The 17,257-nt window shown below is 35.5% G+C and overlaps 1 protein-coding gene across 4 annotated transcripts in view; it reads right to left on the bottom strand.

Moving 5' to 3' along the window:
- ltbp3 (latent transforming growth factor beta binding protein 3) overlaps positions 1–17,257 on the bottom strand; it is a 67,914-nt gene that overhangs the window by 26,351 nt on the left and 24,306 nt on the right. For all 4 annotated transcript variants that reach the window (XM_005165332.6, XM_005165333.6, XM_073950656.1 and 1 more), the window contains 5 exon segments: positions 6,619–6,767; positions 6,369–6,486; positions 3,925–4,091; positions 3,730–3,835; positions 2,813–2,899 (listed from right to left, as the gene is read on the bottom strand). In XM_005165332.6, the coding sequence (XP_005165389.1) occupies positions 2,813–2,899; positions 3,730–3,835; positions 3,925–4,091; positions 6,369–6,486; positions 6,619–6,767 (627 nt within the window).

Below are 17,257 nucleotides of genomic sequence, written 5' to 3'. Positions count from 1 at the left end.
CGCTTTTTCAGATCTCAAATGAGTGCCATGAGTGCCATTAACCTGCTGTTCTCACGTAAATCCACCAGAGGCGCTGCCGACTGACTTGACCCCCTTCCCTCCACCCAACCAATAGTATTTTGAAAAGCACAGATTGACCTGCCCCACCCCCTTCCCCAAACCCAACTGCAGTGTTTTAAAAAGCAATCCAGAAAAAAAAGCCCCCTGATTTTTACCAGAAACCTTCTTCACTGGACTCGAACCCTGTCATCACTGTCAACTCTGCTCTGCATCTCAAATCCACCGATGTACGTGTCGAGCTACCAGACAAGCTGAAAACAGCGGGAAAGCTGGCCACATGCAGGTAAGCGGTCAGCTGTTTAGCGATAATCATAACGCACGAAGCATTCATTTTAAAGACCAAATACAGTCATAATAGCTCTGGTTACATAATTTGCGATCTCCAAGAAAGGCATATAGGGCTTCGTTTTCAGAATGAGTCTACGGTGCAGACATCTTTGACAGGCAAAGCAACACATGTAACTACACCTAACTAAACAGGGAAGGCCAAATGCTCACAAAAAAAAAAACTCTGATTCTGATTAACTTATTCTGATCCTATTTTTTTGTATTTGGCAAGCACTATAGCTAGCTCTTTCTTTACACACACACACACACACACACACACACACACACACACACACATACATATATACATATACATATATATATATATATATATATATATATATATATATATATATATATATATATATATATATATATATATATATATATATATATATATATATATATATATATCGGAATTGGCCAATTGCTATTGCCTAATAATAAATCTGAATCATTCAGATTCAGATTTATTATTAGGCAATTGGCAAAAACTCAAGATCGGTGCATTAGTAGTCTGAAGGATTCCGTTCTATAGACATTCTTGGTTGAATCTGGGAAAGGAGGACACATACTGTATATCAATGGTCTGAAGCATCTGCTTGCACTAAAACTTGACTGATGTTGTTAGTCATTTTGCTGGTGTACAATTTATTCACTTGCCTAATCCCAACCAATGCGATCATAAATGGAGCTTATCACCAAATTATCAGAAATTTTATGTTCCTTATGCCATTATTCTGAAACTGAAGCTATGCAGGTCCATATACAAAGGTAATCCAAACTGTCTCCTGACTGGCAGAAAGTCCTTGACTTCTGTATTTCTCTACAGTTCTGGAATGAATGCCTGGGCTGTTTTGCATTTCTTGGATATAATCCTTTTTGCCACAGTAATTTAAGAGCTATCTTCTGGTGTATATTTCACTGAGGAAAAATGGGAGTTGATCTAGCTTTACATACTGTGGTAACACTTTAGAATAACGGTCCTTTAATTAATGTTAGTTTATGTATGTACAACAGTTATGTATGTATACTAACTAAGTATAAATAATCTTGAAAATTATTTATTGATCATAGTTCAACATTTACTAATGCATTTAAAAAAAAAGTTGTACACAAATGGCTACAGCAACAGCAACCAACCTTAAATGATTGAATAGATGCAACTATTGAGATCTATACAAAGGAAAAAAAATCACTTTTCTAGTTTATTTAAAGAAGGCTATATTTCAGTGTAAATGTAGGAAATGGGTTAAATATATTTCAATTAGAAGACCTGATTTTGTTGCCATAAACAAATAGAAAATGCTTAACTGATAAATAGATAAATACATGCTAACATGTATGGTCATATATATTCACATTGTATTCTGTGTTATCCCCATGTGTATAATGAAGGTGGTCATTTGAGATTATTCTGTAATGCTAATTTTAATGCTATTTTTATATTTTTATTTTTATGTTTTCATAATTTTTTTTTTAATTTAACAAAATTTAAGTACTATGTATAGTTAGTACACCTGATAATAATGTATTTAAATTGTATGTCATGTAATGGTGATCTATTCCTTCCAGTTCTCCACTATTTCCATAGGGACTCGGTACAAAGGATTTGACGCATAAAACCACAAACTTGCAATGCAACAGTTTACTTTTCGTTTGTCAAGAGCAACAAAAATTAAAAAAACAAAAGGAAGAACTATTTACTTTTCCAAGCTTCAATATGGTTTTAAAGAACGGTCAAAAGACTGTCTACCATCAAGCCCCTTCCTTCTTTCTACATATGACATATGGCATTATGTACTCAATTGAGTCACAATAAAAATTAAAAATAAAAAAATCATAAAAAATCTAAAGTTGTGCTCGTTAACACATTACTTAATGCACCGTGAGTTAACATTAACTGATTTTAACAAAGATTAAAAAATATCTTAATAAATGTATTACTAATTGTTTGTTAATGCTAGTAAATCCATTAACTAACTAATCGTTATTTTAAAGTGTTACCTAAATATTTTAACTGAATGTATTAAATGTATTTTAATAAATATAATCAGAATAAAAGCACAGTAAAAAAAAACTAAATATTCTTCTGAATCATTTATTTTAAACATAAAGTTTAATTAATGAAACATACACAAACCCTTTCACATTAAAAATTGGTTCTTTAAAACAAACTGCATTTATTCCTTTCCATTTTTTACAGCATATGATGGGAGTAACTCCCATTACAAAGCTCATTATTGGGGTTCCATGGCATGTTAAAGATTGAATACCTCCGCTCTACATAAAAATATTTTGGCATGGTTGTCATTTTTATGTGTTGATTTAATGCTTAAATGAATGTGTAAATTTTATGACATCCAGCATACTTACAATTTGTTAAACACAAACTTGCACACAATCCAGCATGTGCACACAGTACCTTGGCAGTGAGTGCTGTTGAGTCTCTTGTATCCCTGAGGGCACGTTGATGCAAAGTCCTCGACTATAGCCTGGTGTTTTTCAGTATCTGAATGACAGAAATCAGAGGAATTTCAGCTGCTGAAGCACCTCATCATCATTTGGTTGACTGATTACTTCAGAACATAACCATCAAACAACAACAAAGCAATAAAAACCAAGTAAAACAAAGCTATATAAAAACAACACTAGTGGATGGAAATAAGTGTCTATGTGGGATTTAGTTTTCGAGAGAAACTGGTAGCTTGCGGTGTGTGTGATGTGCTCCATTTCTTCCCGTGTGTAAGAAGGAGAGAGAAAAGGGCCGCTGTGGGAACATTTCTCTGAAGCTGATATTTTCTCTTCAGCATAAGAACATGTGAGAACAGAGACAGAGTGACTTTCCAGAAAGCCTTTTGCCAAAGCCAACATTTCTTCCTCCTTTTTTCCATCCCTCACTTTTGTCTCCTTTTACTGCAAAGGGTGTGTCATAGGAAAATATGGTGATGTTGCTGAGGCACGAAGACACTCGCAGACGTTCACACACACTCGAACGCAAACGCTAACACACATCCGTTCGCCAGCACACAATCACTGCCTGACTGAGCGCTGAAATGGGTTACAAAGAGAAAAACAGGAGTGGAAAAAGGCAGTTCTCTTCAAGCTCATTTTGAAATGTAGCTCCAAGACTGTGCTGACACATTCCCATGCATCAAACTATGACAGGGTGAATTTATAAGGACAAAAAGTCTAAAGCAGTAGGATTTGTGACTTGAGCTGTTATTTTTAACCAATGGGGTTGTTTTTGGCTGGTAACACACTTTGATCTTATGGCAGAGACCCTAAAGTCCAACTCCAGATCAAAATCCATTTTATATAATAGAAAATAATTCCACTTACATGGTAGTAAAGGGCATTTGTAGCATTTATTTTGGCCCCAGGAATTACCCACACTGCCACAGCAGTCTTCTTGATTTGTCAGACCAGGAAGGGGATTACTACTACACTAAAAAAGGAGAGAGAAATAGAGAGAGAGCGTCAGAGGATATTATCAAGAGGCAAATGTTGTTAATTTCTGTATCATCAGTCACTCACAGCCTGTTTGGGCGTGGTCTCCTGGAAGCACCTCCCCTTGGGTTTATGAGTCGTTGGAGGGAGGCGGGCCACAGTTTTGGTACTGTGAGGCTTGTTCTCTGATTGGTCCAGAGGATGAATGACAACTGATGTGTCTGGCGTGTGAACAACACGAACATTGAACTGCACTGGAAATTTGAATAAGAAAAGAGAACAGTCTTGTTTTAAAAAAAAAACTGCTTTTAATTAATGAATTGCAGGCAAACTTTGACTTTATGACTTTATATAATAAATTATTCATTTTATTTATGTAAAAAACATTAATATATATATATATATATATATATATATATATATATATATATATATATATATATATATATATATATATATTAATATTTTAAATAACAGATTATATACAGGAATCAAAGAGTGAAATTCAATACCTTTTAAGACCTTTTTTAATCCTATTTTCAGACCTTATAACCACTTTGGATTTCAACTAGAAACACTGGTGAGATTTTAACTTACACTATATTTACTAAATATTACTGTTAAAAACTAATCTGAAACTAAAACATGATTTATACATTGAAAAAAAATCTCTTGAATCTACTGTTGCTAATTCAGCAGGTTGGCGCCTATAGAGCTGCAGAAATAATGGTGTTGCCTTGGTTACTGCATTAAACATGGCAGCATGATGTCAAATACAGCAGGATTTTATTGATTTCATAAACTACACAACATCCTGATATTCCAGATTTAATTCAGGCAAACTTTAGCATACAACTATACATTGCAAATTCAAATATGATATAAAATTTATTACCTTGCAAAATAGCATTTACGATTTTTTAAGGGCCTAAATTTCTCTACATTAATTTATCAACTTTAATACTTTTAAGACCCCGTGGACACCTTGAATTAGCTTTATTTTATATTTTCAGTTTTCTTTATATATATATATATATATATATATATATATATATATATATATATATATATATATATATATATATATATATATACATACATACATACATATATATATATATATATATATATACATATATATATATATATATATATATATATATATATATATATATATATATATATATATATATATATATATATATATATATATATATATTTTTTTTTTTTTTTTTGGTATGGGTGTGATGAGATCTCAAGATTGTGATATTAAAAGGTGTCTTTTTTGTTAAAGTAAAAATATGTCTCAAAGCATAGGTGCAACTGGCAAGTTTACATTACACTTTTGCTTATTTAGAGGGTAGTTAGAGGTAAAACCTTTTACAGTGCTCATATATTGTTCTGACTTGATTGAAAATGATAATTCACACTCAGAAAGTAGAATGGAAGTGACAATTAAGATTTCGAGATGACTAGTAAAACATGTCAAAATGCACCTGCAGATTATTTTACCAGATACATATTTTGTCACTGAAGATTCCTTTAAAACACTATATGAAGAGTTCAGATGCAAAAACCCCTAAGTGCCGTCTGAAATGTAGCATTTTTTTCAGGCTCCTGTGTGTAGGCTCAGTGATTTCACTTTTATGGCAAAGAATAAGTCCTTTACATAATCTTCAAATTTAAATAACTCAACAATAACAAACGGGGCTGAGAATAATGCTCATTTTCGATTGAAATATCTGACGGCACTTCTAGGTTTTTGCATCCAAACTGTAAAAATCTCATCTCATGTAAATCCAGTTTTGTGTATTGTTACATCTTGTGGGCAGAGGGTCTAGAGACATCCCAAACATTTTAGTAATTGTATGTTTCATTCACATTCTACAGACATTTTTGTTTTAATTTTTTGTAGTCTAACCAAGACAAAATGAAAATGAACATTTGAAAGTACAGCCTTTCACTTGCAAAAAGCTGGTTTTACGTTAGACTTTTTATATTTAACGACTGTCTTTAAATTTATATACAACATTGGTACATACTTTAATAACATTATAGCAATTTTTACATATAATTCATGACTTATTTTAATAAAAATGTTAAGGTTTGCTCATTATAGTTAACACCTATATCAACATTTAACAATTGGTTTTGTTATTGTTTATCATTCTCCTCAAATGCTTTAGATCACAGGTGTCAAACTCCAGTTCCTGGAGAGCCACAGTTCTGCACAATGTAGTTCTAATCCTAATTAAACACAACTAATTGAGTGCTTTAGGTACATTTGATACCTACAGATAAGTGTGTTGAAGCAGAGCTGGAACTAATCTCTGCAGGGCTATGGCCTTCCAGGAATTGAGTTTGACACCCCTGCTTTAGATTGTTGTTATCCCTATAAAGACTAAATTCTCTCACAAAATGTTTTAGAAGTCACATAATATTCTGAATTTAGTCATGTTTGATCTTTGTTTTAATGAAAAATAACAAATATCTGGTTGGGATATGGGTTAGATGTCCTGTGCACCAGTTACCTTCAGAAGAGTGATGTCCAGTGCCTTGCAGAGTGAACACAGAGTGTGTTTGTGTCATCTGCTGTCGTCCACCTGCACCGATAGACTCAGACAGACTCTGAGACTCACCTGGCACCACCTGGACAGATACATTTATTCTGTCGTCTACTGATCTCACAACATCAGGTTCTAACAAAACCCTTATGCATTCAGAATATTCGTACTCCTGCATGAGACTGTATTTGATTTCTTAATGTGAAAGAGCCGTCACCTGCACAGTGTACACAGGCTGCTTGTTGCCACGAGTAGCTTGAGTTCGAAGTGGGTACTGGCAGAGGCGTCCTGTGAAGCCTGGTGGACAGAGACAGTGTGTGCGGGTACTGCACACTCCTCCATTCATACAGGTCAGAGGACACACCACTGCAGACACACACACACACACACACACACACACACACACACACACACACACACACACACACACACACACACACACACACAGAGATCACTGATTAGACATGCAACATAATGGTTTAACAATATTTATAAATTGTATACATTTTAAAAACTTGCCTAAAAGGTCACACACATTAATATTTAATTGGAGCTCCATTAGCTTTGATTATGGTACAAATTCAGTTTCAATGTGCTTATACAACACTTCATATTATTTCTGTCTAGAATTGCATTAATTATTAGTCAGGATCTTGTGCTGATGTTGAGAGAGTTGGACCTCTGTGCAAGATCTTTTTCAGCACAACACAAAGATTTTCAATAGGGTTAAAGTCTGGACCCTGTAGTGGCCAATCCATGTGTAAAAAATATATATCTCGTGCTCCCTCTTCTACAATCTAAGGCAGATGGATCCTGTGAATGAACCCTCGTGCCATCAGGGAAGAAAAAAAAAATAGATTGATTAATGAGCCTGGTCATTCAATATATTTAGGTATATTCAGGTCAGCTGACATCATTCTTTGGCCACATAACAGTGCAGAACCTAGATCTGACCAACTGGCATCTCCTTAGATGTTTATTTGATTCAAGCATGGCAATAATTTAACCCTTCTGAAAGTCATGAACAACCTTACCACTACCACATGATGTCTCTCTTCTGACATGGTTGTTTAAGAAAAGGAGAACAAGAAGCTGCTCTATGCATCAGTTAGTGATAATTAACTTGTTACCAGCTGAAACATAATCATTCATGCAGTAATTATCCAATGAGAGGCCGTAACCTATTCACTTAGTTAAATTCAGGTGGTGACTTAAGCTGCGATCACACTAGAGTTTGTGTGTGTGTGTGAAATTCTGTCAAGCGGTGCTGCGAAAAGGGACGGGATTAAACAAGCTGATTAGACATTTAAAAAGCGAGCGATTTCTCCATGTTCTAAATTTCTGTCCAGAGATGTCATGTTTGATACTCGATTGGTCTCACGCATTAATATGATGCGATTTTGCAGGTCAGAGTTCACCAAGCTTGAACTTTGCAGAGAAGCAACCTGTGAAACTTGACGCATGACCCTGTGTTTCCGGTCTGACGCATTCACGTGCATATGAATGAAAGTCTATGGGAGGAAAAGCCCAGTGTGACCGCAGCTTTACACGGAAGTGCAATAAATGATGTATATTTAGGATGTTTTCTTTCCACTAGACTGAAAAACACTTTATGAAAAGCCCGAACATATATAAAATGAACAATAATATTAAACAATCAATTGAATATTATCAACTATTTCAATGTTTTTTTTTGTTGTCTTCAACACATTTCATAATCTACAGAGAGCTCTCTCCCATACACATCTGAAGAGATACATATTGACCCAGAATTTTATCAATAAAATAGTCTTGTAATTGAAAAGCTCCCTGACATTTCTGAGCAGCAAGGTGATAGCTTCAGTGTTCTTAAAGCAGTTAATATTACGGTTTCAATATTGCTGAACACTTTTAAGAGAAACGCAGATTTAGACAATTCAGTTATTTAATCTCTCTCATATCAATGCTCCAGGTCTCAAGCCTCTGTCACTTGCTCTAAAATAATATTTTGGAATTAATTGAGGATTAGGATGATATGTGTGAGAAATTAGCCTTATAAAAGAAGTTTTTAGGGGCAAAAACCTGATAAATAACCTAATCAAGCTCTTGAGGTCCGGTGACCATAATTTAAGTTAATGATAATAATTAGATGGAACATTATTAAATATTCCTCATTTACATATTGCGTAGTTTAATTTTATTTATCAAACATACATATGACACACATAAACACTATAATTAAAACCTGATGACAATTACATCATCTACTAAGAATAAAATAGTTGGAAATGCTTTCATTTTTGTTACAAAAATAAACAGACTAAATCTTTAAGTGTGCAAAAGCTTTTGCAAACTGCATTTGATTTTTTTTTATTTATTTTGCAGTCGTAAAAGTGTAAGACCTCATTTAAACATGGATTCAGACTATGTGCTTTCTATCTTGATGTGTCAGACTGTGGTTTGGTTAGATCCACTTATGTGGGTTGAAGCATCAAGCAAGGCTTAACCAGATTATTCTGGAACACTGGCACAAGTAACATGATTATTCAATACCAGCTCATGGTGGTTTCAGAGGGAAAAATCCACTGTCTGTTTGTTATTTTGTTCTGGCCCACGAAGAGCTACTTATAAATTATTCAACATTTGAAGGAAAGGTAGGAGATGACATGAAATCTAAAATCTTTTTTTTTTTTAAAGAATTTAAAACTGACTGACAACTTCGACAGAAAGCATGGTATTTAAAGAACAGAGTGTAGAGTTCTCAAAGTGATGGATTTAAGGAAAATTACAATGCAAAGAAGTGAAACCCTGTATACTACACACACACACACACACACACACAAACACACACACACACACACACACACACACACACACACACACACACACACACACACACACACACACAAACAAACACACAGGGGTTGGACAATGAAACTGGCCAATTTAGAGTTTCATGGCAAAATTTGACCTGCTAAAACTTCATTTCACCAGTAAGAGCAGAGTGTGAAGGTTAGGTTTCATTAACAGAGTAATAATAGCACAGTTTTGCTTAAAAAATTGCAATGCACACAACATTATAGGTAATATATATCAGTGTGGAAAATTGTTGGTGGAGATTTGATGGCGGCAAGTCTTTGTGATGTATCAAGAGCCGCAGTATTCAGAGTAATGTCAGCATACCACCAAGAAGGATGAACCACATCCAACAGGACAAACTGAGGATGCAAATGATGTCCGGGTGCTAATGCAGACTGAATCCAAAAAAACATAACTACAGCTGCCCAACTCACTGCAGAATTAGATGTGCACCTCAACTCTCCTGTTTCTACCAAAACTGTTTGTTGAAGGCTCCACGGTTTCAATATACTTTGCCGAGCTGCTATAGCCAAACCTTTGGTCACTCATGCCAACGCCAAATGATGGTTTCAATGGTCCCAGCTGTGATAATCTTAGGCTGTGCACAATGGGAACAATGAGTCCACCTTCACTTTCCCACATCTGGGAGAGTTATGGTGTGGAGAACCCCCAAAAAAGTGTACCACCCAGACTTTTGCATGCCCGGAGTGAAGCATGGGAGTGGGTCAGTGATGGTTTGGATTGCAATATTATAGTATTTCCTAGGCCAAATACTTGTGCTAGATGGGCGCATCACTGCCAAGGACTACTGAATCATTCTGGAGGACTGTGTGCATCCAGTGGTTCAATCCATAGTACCCTGACAGCAGTATCATGTACAGTATCAGGATGGTAATGCCCTAATACACACAGCAAAAATGGTGGCAGAGTGATTTGATAACAATGAAAGTGAAGATATTATATGATATATTTTAGATATTTATAAATGTATTTTTGTAATTAAATATTCAATATATGTTCATGTATTATGTTGAAAGATTTTTTGTATCTTTGTGATTACAGTTAGTGTATTACAGTTAGTAAATTATTTAATTTCATTTGTAAGTAGCTTTAGACAAAAGTGTGGCTGAATGACCACATGTAATGTAATGAGCGTTGCAGTGTTGTTGCAGGAATGGTTCATACCCCCCAAAAAATTGCACTTCGCAAATTTCTACTTTTTTACCTCTAAATAATAGGATAATCCAAACAAATGCAGATCTTTTTCCATTTTTTTCTTATATATTTTTTGCTTCAACAAAATCTCCTGGAATTATTTGCCTTTTTAGTCATTTTTTGACTAGTATTTGGCACATTTACCTTTTCTGTTTAGGCATGAAACACAAGTCATGATTGAGCCAAAAAGCATGTCGGGAGACTGGAAATAATACAAATACACTGTCAGACTTTTGATTCTATTTAACCAGTGGAGCTTCAGAGGAGCACAAAGGCATGTGATGAGGCTGGCAGTGTTGAACTGTGGCTCGTTTCTCTTGTAGCTTGATGAGAACAACACACGGAAACAATTACAGCTGGCCAGAGTCTGTCTGCATGCGCATGACTACCACCCACACACACCCACACACACTCTCACACAAAGCCATTCTGACTTCACACAAAAATAGGATGACTTTGAGATTTTATGAGACAGATGTAAACAAACAAGTCAAACTTTCTATATAAAACCAAAACCATAAGAGAAGGAAATAACATGTTTAGAAACTTCATTTATTTGTTTTTGTTTTTTTCCTTCATATATTTACTTTCTAATGGATTATTAATCATAGCAGAGACATATTGAATGATAATGGTTTTTTGTTCTATTTTTTGTGTGCAAAAAAAATATTTAATGCCCAAAAATAAAGGTTTGTTATTGGTGTTTATGCCCCATGAAGAAGCTTTAATATCCACAAAATCTTTACTAGACTACATACACATTCTTTACACTAAAAAAGTGTAATTTCTTTCAAGAAATGTTCACTGAAAATGAGGAATAGGTAGCTATTTAAGAAACACAGATGATCACAATTAATTCAGATTCATGGAGGGAATTTATTTGGAAAAAATTTAATTTAATTTGAGTTCTTTATGACACCTAAAATAAAATACTTTCAAACTAGCGATCAAGAAAATGGTGAATTCTGGAGAAAATCTGGAAATGTATTGGCTGATCATTTCCACATAGTTTGGGATTGTAATATTATACACACCTATTGGCAAGATTTGAATTAAGAGATAAATGCAATAATGGGATTGAACCTGGAATGTAATTTTAAAACTATCTACCTGGGAATTTACTCTTAAAAAATACCAAAAAATTATCTATTTCTTCTTAATACGCTACTAAAACTTGTAAAAAGGCCATTACAAAGAAATGGCTCAAGGAAGATCCTCCATCTGTAGGTGAATGGCATGATATTGTAAAAGAGGTGTATGATATGGAAGTACTGACATATTAGACAGACAACAAGACAACATACAGACAACAAACCGATAAAATTTCTGCATACTGGGGTAAATGGTTGAGAAGAATTGTAATGTTTTCATTTTATTGTGGTGCTTTTATTTAGATATGGAGTCTGTTGATCTTTGATATGAAACCCTTAACAAAATTTTATATGGCAACATTTTATCAACCCTAAATATGAATGTAAATAAGACTGTATTCGGTGACCTTTGACACTTGTATGTCTTTTTTTGTTTGTTTGTTTTGTTCTGAACTGTTTTGTAAAAAAACAAGAAAAGGAAATATATATATAGAGAGAGAAATGTTCAAAGGGCGAAGCAGTAGGTAGTGCTGTCGCCTCACAGCAAGAAGGTCGCTGGTTCGAGCCTCGGCTCAGTTGGCGGTTTTGTGTGGAGTTTGCATGTTCTCCCTGCGTTCGCGTGGGTTTCCTCCGGGTGCTCCAGTTTTCCCCACAATCCAAAGACATGCTGTATGTCCTCAGTATAAAAAGCAGGTGAATTGGGTAGGCTAAAATGTCCGTAGTGTATGAGTGTGTGTGTGAATGTGTATGTGGATGTTTCCCAGAGATGGGTTGCGGCTGGAAGGGCATCCGCTGCGTAAAAACTTGCTGGATAAATTGGCGGTTCATTCCGCTGTGGCGACCCCGAATTAATAAAGGGACTAAGCCGACAAGAAAATGAATGAATGAATAAAAGAAATGTTAACTGAAAGTAAATCAGAAATTAGCCTGTTTCCTTGGCATTACTGCAAAAAGCTCCATTTGAAACCTTTGTTTTTAAGAGTACCCACTGAAAAAAAAAATCATCAAACTTCATCTAACCATCAAACAAATGTAAAGGAATTTTTTGTAATGTTATTATAGCACTTCTCTTAGTAAAGTAAAGTGTAATTTGTTACTATTTCTAAAATGTTTATCAGAATTCCATCATAAATTTACATGAAAAATGATTGTGCACCGTAAGGCAAACTGGCTTTTACTGAGACATTACTAGCCTTTTACACCTAACAAAAATATTCTTGCTTAAGATTTCATAAGTTGACATAGATTTGCATGTATGTATGTGTGTGTGTGTGTGTGGGAATGTTTCAGTGTGTCTGTGCTTGCTGAGTTAATTGCAGTATTCCAGACAGACAGAGGTTTCGAAAATACAGCTTTAGACTTCACTACGCCACTAACTCACACACATACATGCGACTTTTTCCAGCAGCATTTAGTTCCCAAGGCATCTGGGCCTTTTTTTAGTATATCATGCTCTCTTATACCTGAAATTTATTCTCACTGTCTAAATCTGCCTCTTTTTTCTTATGTATTATTTAATTTAATCTCAGAAGGGCTGTAACTCTGACAAAACCTCTATAAATTGTATAACTTATTGTGTGCTTATGATTTCTGAGGAATGTCAAATACATTTCTTACTCTTTGTCTGAGCCAAAGCGAATGATAATGGATTCAGCAGACCAGTATGTGTGTGTGTGTGTGTGTGTGTGTGTGTGTGTGTGTGTGTGTGTTAATGGGTGGGGTTTGTATGATTGGACAGAGTGTGTGATGATTTTCTGTGGGTTTGTCGGGGGTGTGTCTGCTGTGCTCGTCTAATCCACGGCCTGCCTGAAAATCACTATGTATTTACAGTAAGATGCTGAAAGCTTCATACCAGCTTTCTCACACCTCAGTATAAAAAGCAGGCAGCTGAACCTATAAAGCTGCCACAGCAGTGGGATAAATCAGCTTCACTACAGCAGGGTTCACGTTAGGTGAAGTGCTCTAATCTGAGACACACATGGAGAAAAAAAGCTGATTATGTTCTTAAAACATCCCTAAAAAACAAACAATAATGTCTTTTTATTATTTATGTTCTGGTTGTCATACTAGTAAACTCTTGGGCTGATGCATGATAATATATTGCAGGTATAGATGCTTTTGGTGGGTTACTTTAGCTAATAAAACATGTTTCAACAATCAACAATCACGTATATGACAGATTTAAGACAAGTTATGCTGTCTTGGCAATGTAATTTCAAGTTGTTGTGACAAAGACACTGACAGGTTTTGTTGTCTTGGTAATGCTAAGATGTCATAACAAAGATAAAGTACCATTCCCACAAATACCTGCACTATTTACAGATCATGTAATGTTATGTAATGTGTGTATATAGCGCATTTATTGGGTATGGCCATACATCCAAAGCGCTTCACAATCATGAGGGGGGTCTCTCCACACCACCACCAGTGTGCAGCATCCACTTGGATGATGCAACGGCAGCCACAGGACAATGGCGCCAGTGCACTCACCACACACCAGCTGTTGTTGGAGTTGAGAGACAGTGATTAAGCCAAATCAGTGGATGGGGATGATTGGAATGCTGTGTTGGGTAAGGGCCAATGGTGGGAATTTGGCCAGGACACCGGGGTTACACCCCTACTCTTTTAAAAAAAGTCAGAGTCAGGACCTCAGTTTAATGCCTCATTTGAAAGACGGCACTCACTGACAGTATAGAGTCCCCTTCGCTTTACTGGGGCATTAGGTCTTCATGTAATGATGTATTTGCGACCGCAAAATCACTCGTCAGGTGAGCTGACCGTCAGCTGGTACCACAGAGAGGGCGTGCGGGCGTGCGCCTGTGAATAAAGTCTACTTTAGTGAACAGATCCAGCATAAACTGACCGAGCCGAGGCCCGAACCAGAGACCTTCTTGCTGTGAGGCTCTTTTGTGTTTCAATATTCATATTTTGAATATCTTTATTTTTATCTTCATATAAGTTAATGGCATTAACACTTGATTTCCTAAAAAAGAAGCTTTACGACTTAAATAGATCAAAATCAACAAGAATGCTACAAAACAAACCTAAAACTCTTAGCACAATGTGGTTATCAGCGAGCTTTTAATCTCTGTTTGTTACTGTTTATCTCATCTCGTGCACACAAAAAAGTCATCAACCCCAAAAATGTATCTTTCGCAAGAAGAGGTATTAAGAAATTTATGTGCTCTAACTTTCTGAAACCACATACAGACATATCAACCCACATGCACAGACTCACTTAGTGCTAATACTTTCTTTTAAAACAGACGTCCAGTAAACTATCCTGGCCATAAAGTATTTTACAAAACAAAGGAAACAACTAGGTACAATGGTTTCTGAGGTTTGGAAGAAAGGAAAAAGAAAACAGAGGTAAATGACAGATAGTGGAAAGGGAAAAAATGAGACTGTTTAAAACATTCACATGTGTTTTGGGTGCCAAAAAAGCCATTTTCCTAGAATGAACCAGCGGCTGGGCAGGAACTCCACCATTAGGGGTGTGTAAACTTGTTTAACGTACAGTACATTATGAGGACCAAATGTCCCCACAGAGGCTTTGTTAACACCTGGTATTAAATGCGTTTGAGACATATTTCAGTTTACACCTGGTGTTTTAATTTGTATTTTTTTTTTTGTCTTACTTTCAGTCATTTTTTCTCATTTCTAATGTTTCTGCATGGGAAGTGAACAGCATTAAAAGTTAATACACAGTTTTTGAGAAAATTAAATGCCATTAAACAGCATTACATTTACTCCTTCAGGCATTACATTTTTTTTTTGTTCATTATGAAGAAAAAAAGTATGAATGTAACCTTTATGACATTTTTTTTTTCATTCATTATCACTGAGTGTCATTAAAACTAAATTTCTGTGACGTTAGCTTTTTGGAAAATGTCAGACATGAAGAATTGAAAGAAAAAAAATGAAAGATGAAGAATTTAGAAGATGGTTTCAGCCTGTTGATGGCCACAATGGAGGATTCTGTAGTGTTAAAAGAAAGGTATTTTATTTGTTACAATGGAACTTAAACCAGCAACCTTTTTGCTGTGAGGCCACAGTGCTAACCACAGAACCATCATGCTGCCCTATTTCGTAATTCTAAAATAGTCAAATTTTTCTCTTGTTGAAAGGACAAAACCAGCTAGTTTAAAATTTGGAGTTGTCCGATACTAAACTGTAATTTCTCTCGTATTTGAATTTAAAGAACTTTAACTTTTACCTTCAGGGAGATTAAAGTTTGACTATTTCTTTCCAGACTAATGGCATTTGATATTTTGAAATACCATCAAATAAATTTGAAGCTATCTCCTGAGCTAATATTATAACAGTTTCATTGTTACATCATCTTGAAACTCAGTGGTTACAATTCACAACTTGGGAAATTGACATTTTTGTCATGGGTAATGTACGCTTACCAACTCGCTGGGCCGTTTATATCGAAATTGATATTTAGCCCCACCCTACTGGTGTTTCGTAACATCTAATTTTTATGAGGTGTTAGCACCAATAGCCTAGTGGTTTAGCATGCAGACATATAGCTCAATGGTGCTCACGGTCCTTTGCTGACCTTTCCCATCTTTTGCTCCCAATCCTTTACACCTGTAACCTACACTGTCCCATCTCAATTGAAGGTGCAAACCCATAAAAAATAATTATAAATTTTACGAGGTGGGTCGTTAGCCCAAAGCTCAACCCCCAACCTGAAGGACCAGGACATACACTATGGACAATTTAGCTTACCCAGTTCACCTATAGCGCATGTCTTTTAGACTTGTAGGGGAAACCAGAGCACCCGGAGGAAACCCACACAAACACGGGGAGAACATGCAAACTCCACACAGAAATGCCAACTGACCCAGCCGGGGCTCGAACCAGCGACCTTCTAGCTGTGAGGCCATGTGCCACCATGCGGCTCCACTGGTCATGTATAACATGTCAAACATGTACAAAGCTATTAAAAAGGCCTATAATTTTAAGTTACCTGTAGAAACCTTGATATCTCTGAGGGGAGGGTCTATGAATGGCGTATGTAGGCCTTTTAATCTAATATTGCAAAGCAATCTTACAATTTACATATCAACGCAAAAGAAGACTCTTGTAAAAATGTTACATAGAGCAACAGCTTTTTGTTTCAGATCCCATTTACACCTGCATGATGGTGTAATTTAGAGTTGTCCACTTGTAATTGAAATTACAAAAGATTCTTAATGCCGGGCATGAATAGCTAAATAGATTTTTTTGACGGTGATGGGCCATATTGTCAAGCCTCACAAGTAAATCAGTTTATAAACGTATGTTGTTGTTGTTTCTTTTAAATGTAAAAATGCTCTAAGATGATTTCTGTAAGCGTTATGTTGGATTGGGGTAGGGTTAAGAGAAAAGAAAAAAATGATTAAATAATTATAAAAACCATTTTGCCCATAAAAATTCTTCATAATGATATAAATGTACATGTGTGCAGTGGTACAGTACCATTGGTACAGTGGCGAAGAAGCAAAGAAATGTTCACATTCCTCAGATACCCTGGCTCAAAGGCCAGCAAGCTCAGACACATACAGACTGAGAACTGGCTCTCCCTGGCAGAAAGACGCAAGACATAAACATTACCCAATGATATATTTATAGATATTTATACAATTATGAATTTATTTTTAATTACATATCAAATATAACACACAGTATGTATGCATGATAAAACTAAGAAACGAGCTCATT

Source organism: Danio rerio, chromosome 5 (genome assembly GCF_049306965.1).
Source record: "Danio rerio strain Tuebingen ecotype United States chromosome 5, GRCz12tu, whole genome shotgun sequence".
Taxonomy (NCBI): domain Eukaryota; kingdom Metazoa; phylum Chordata; class Actinopteri; order Cypriniformes; family Danionidae; genus Danio; species Danio rerio.
Note: the sequence above shows the minus strand (reverse complement) of the source record. Positions and strands in the feature narration are given on the sequence as shown.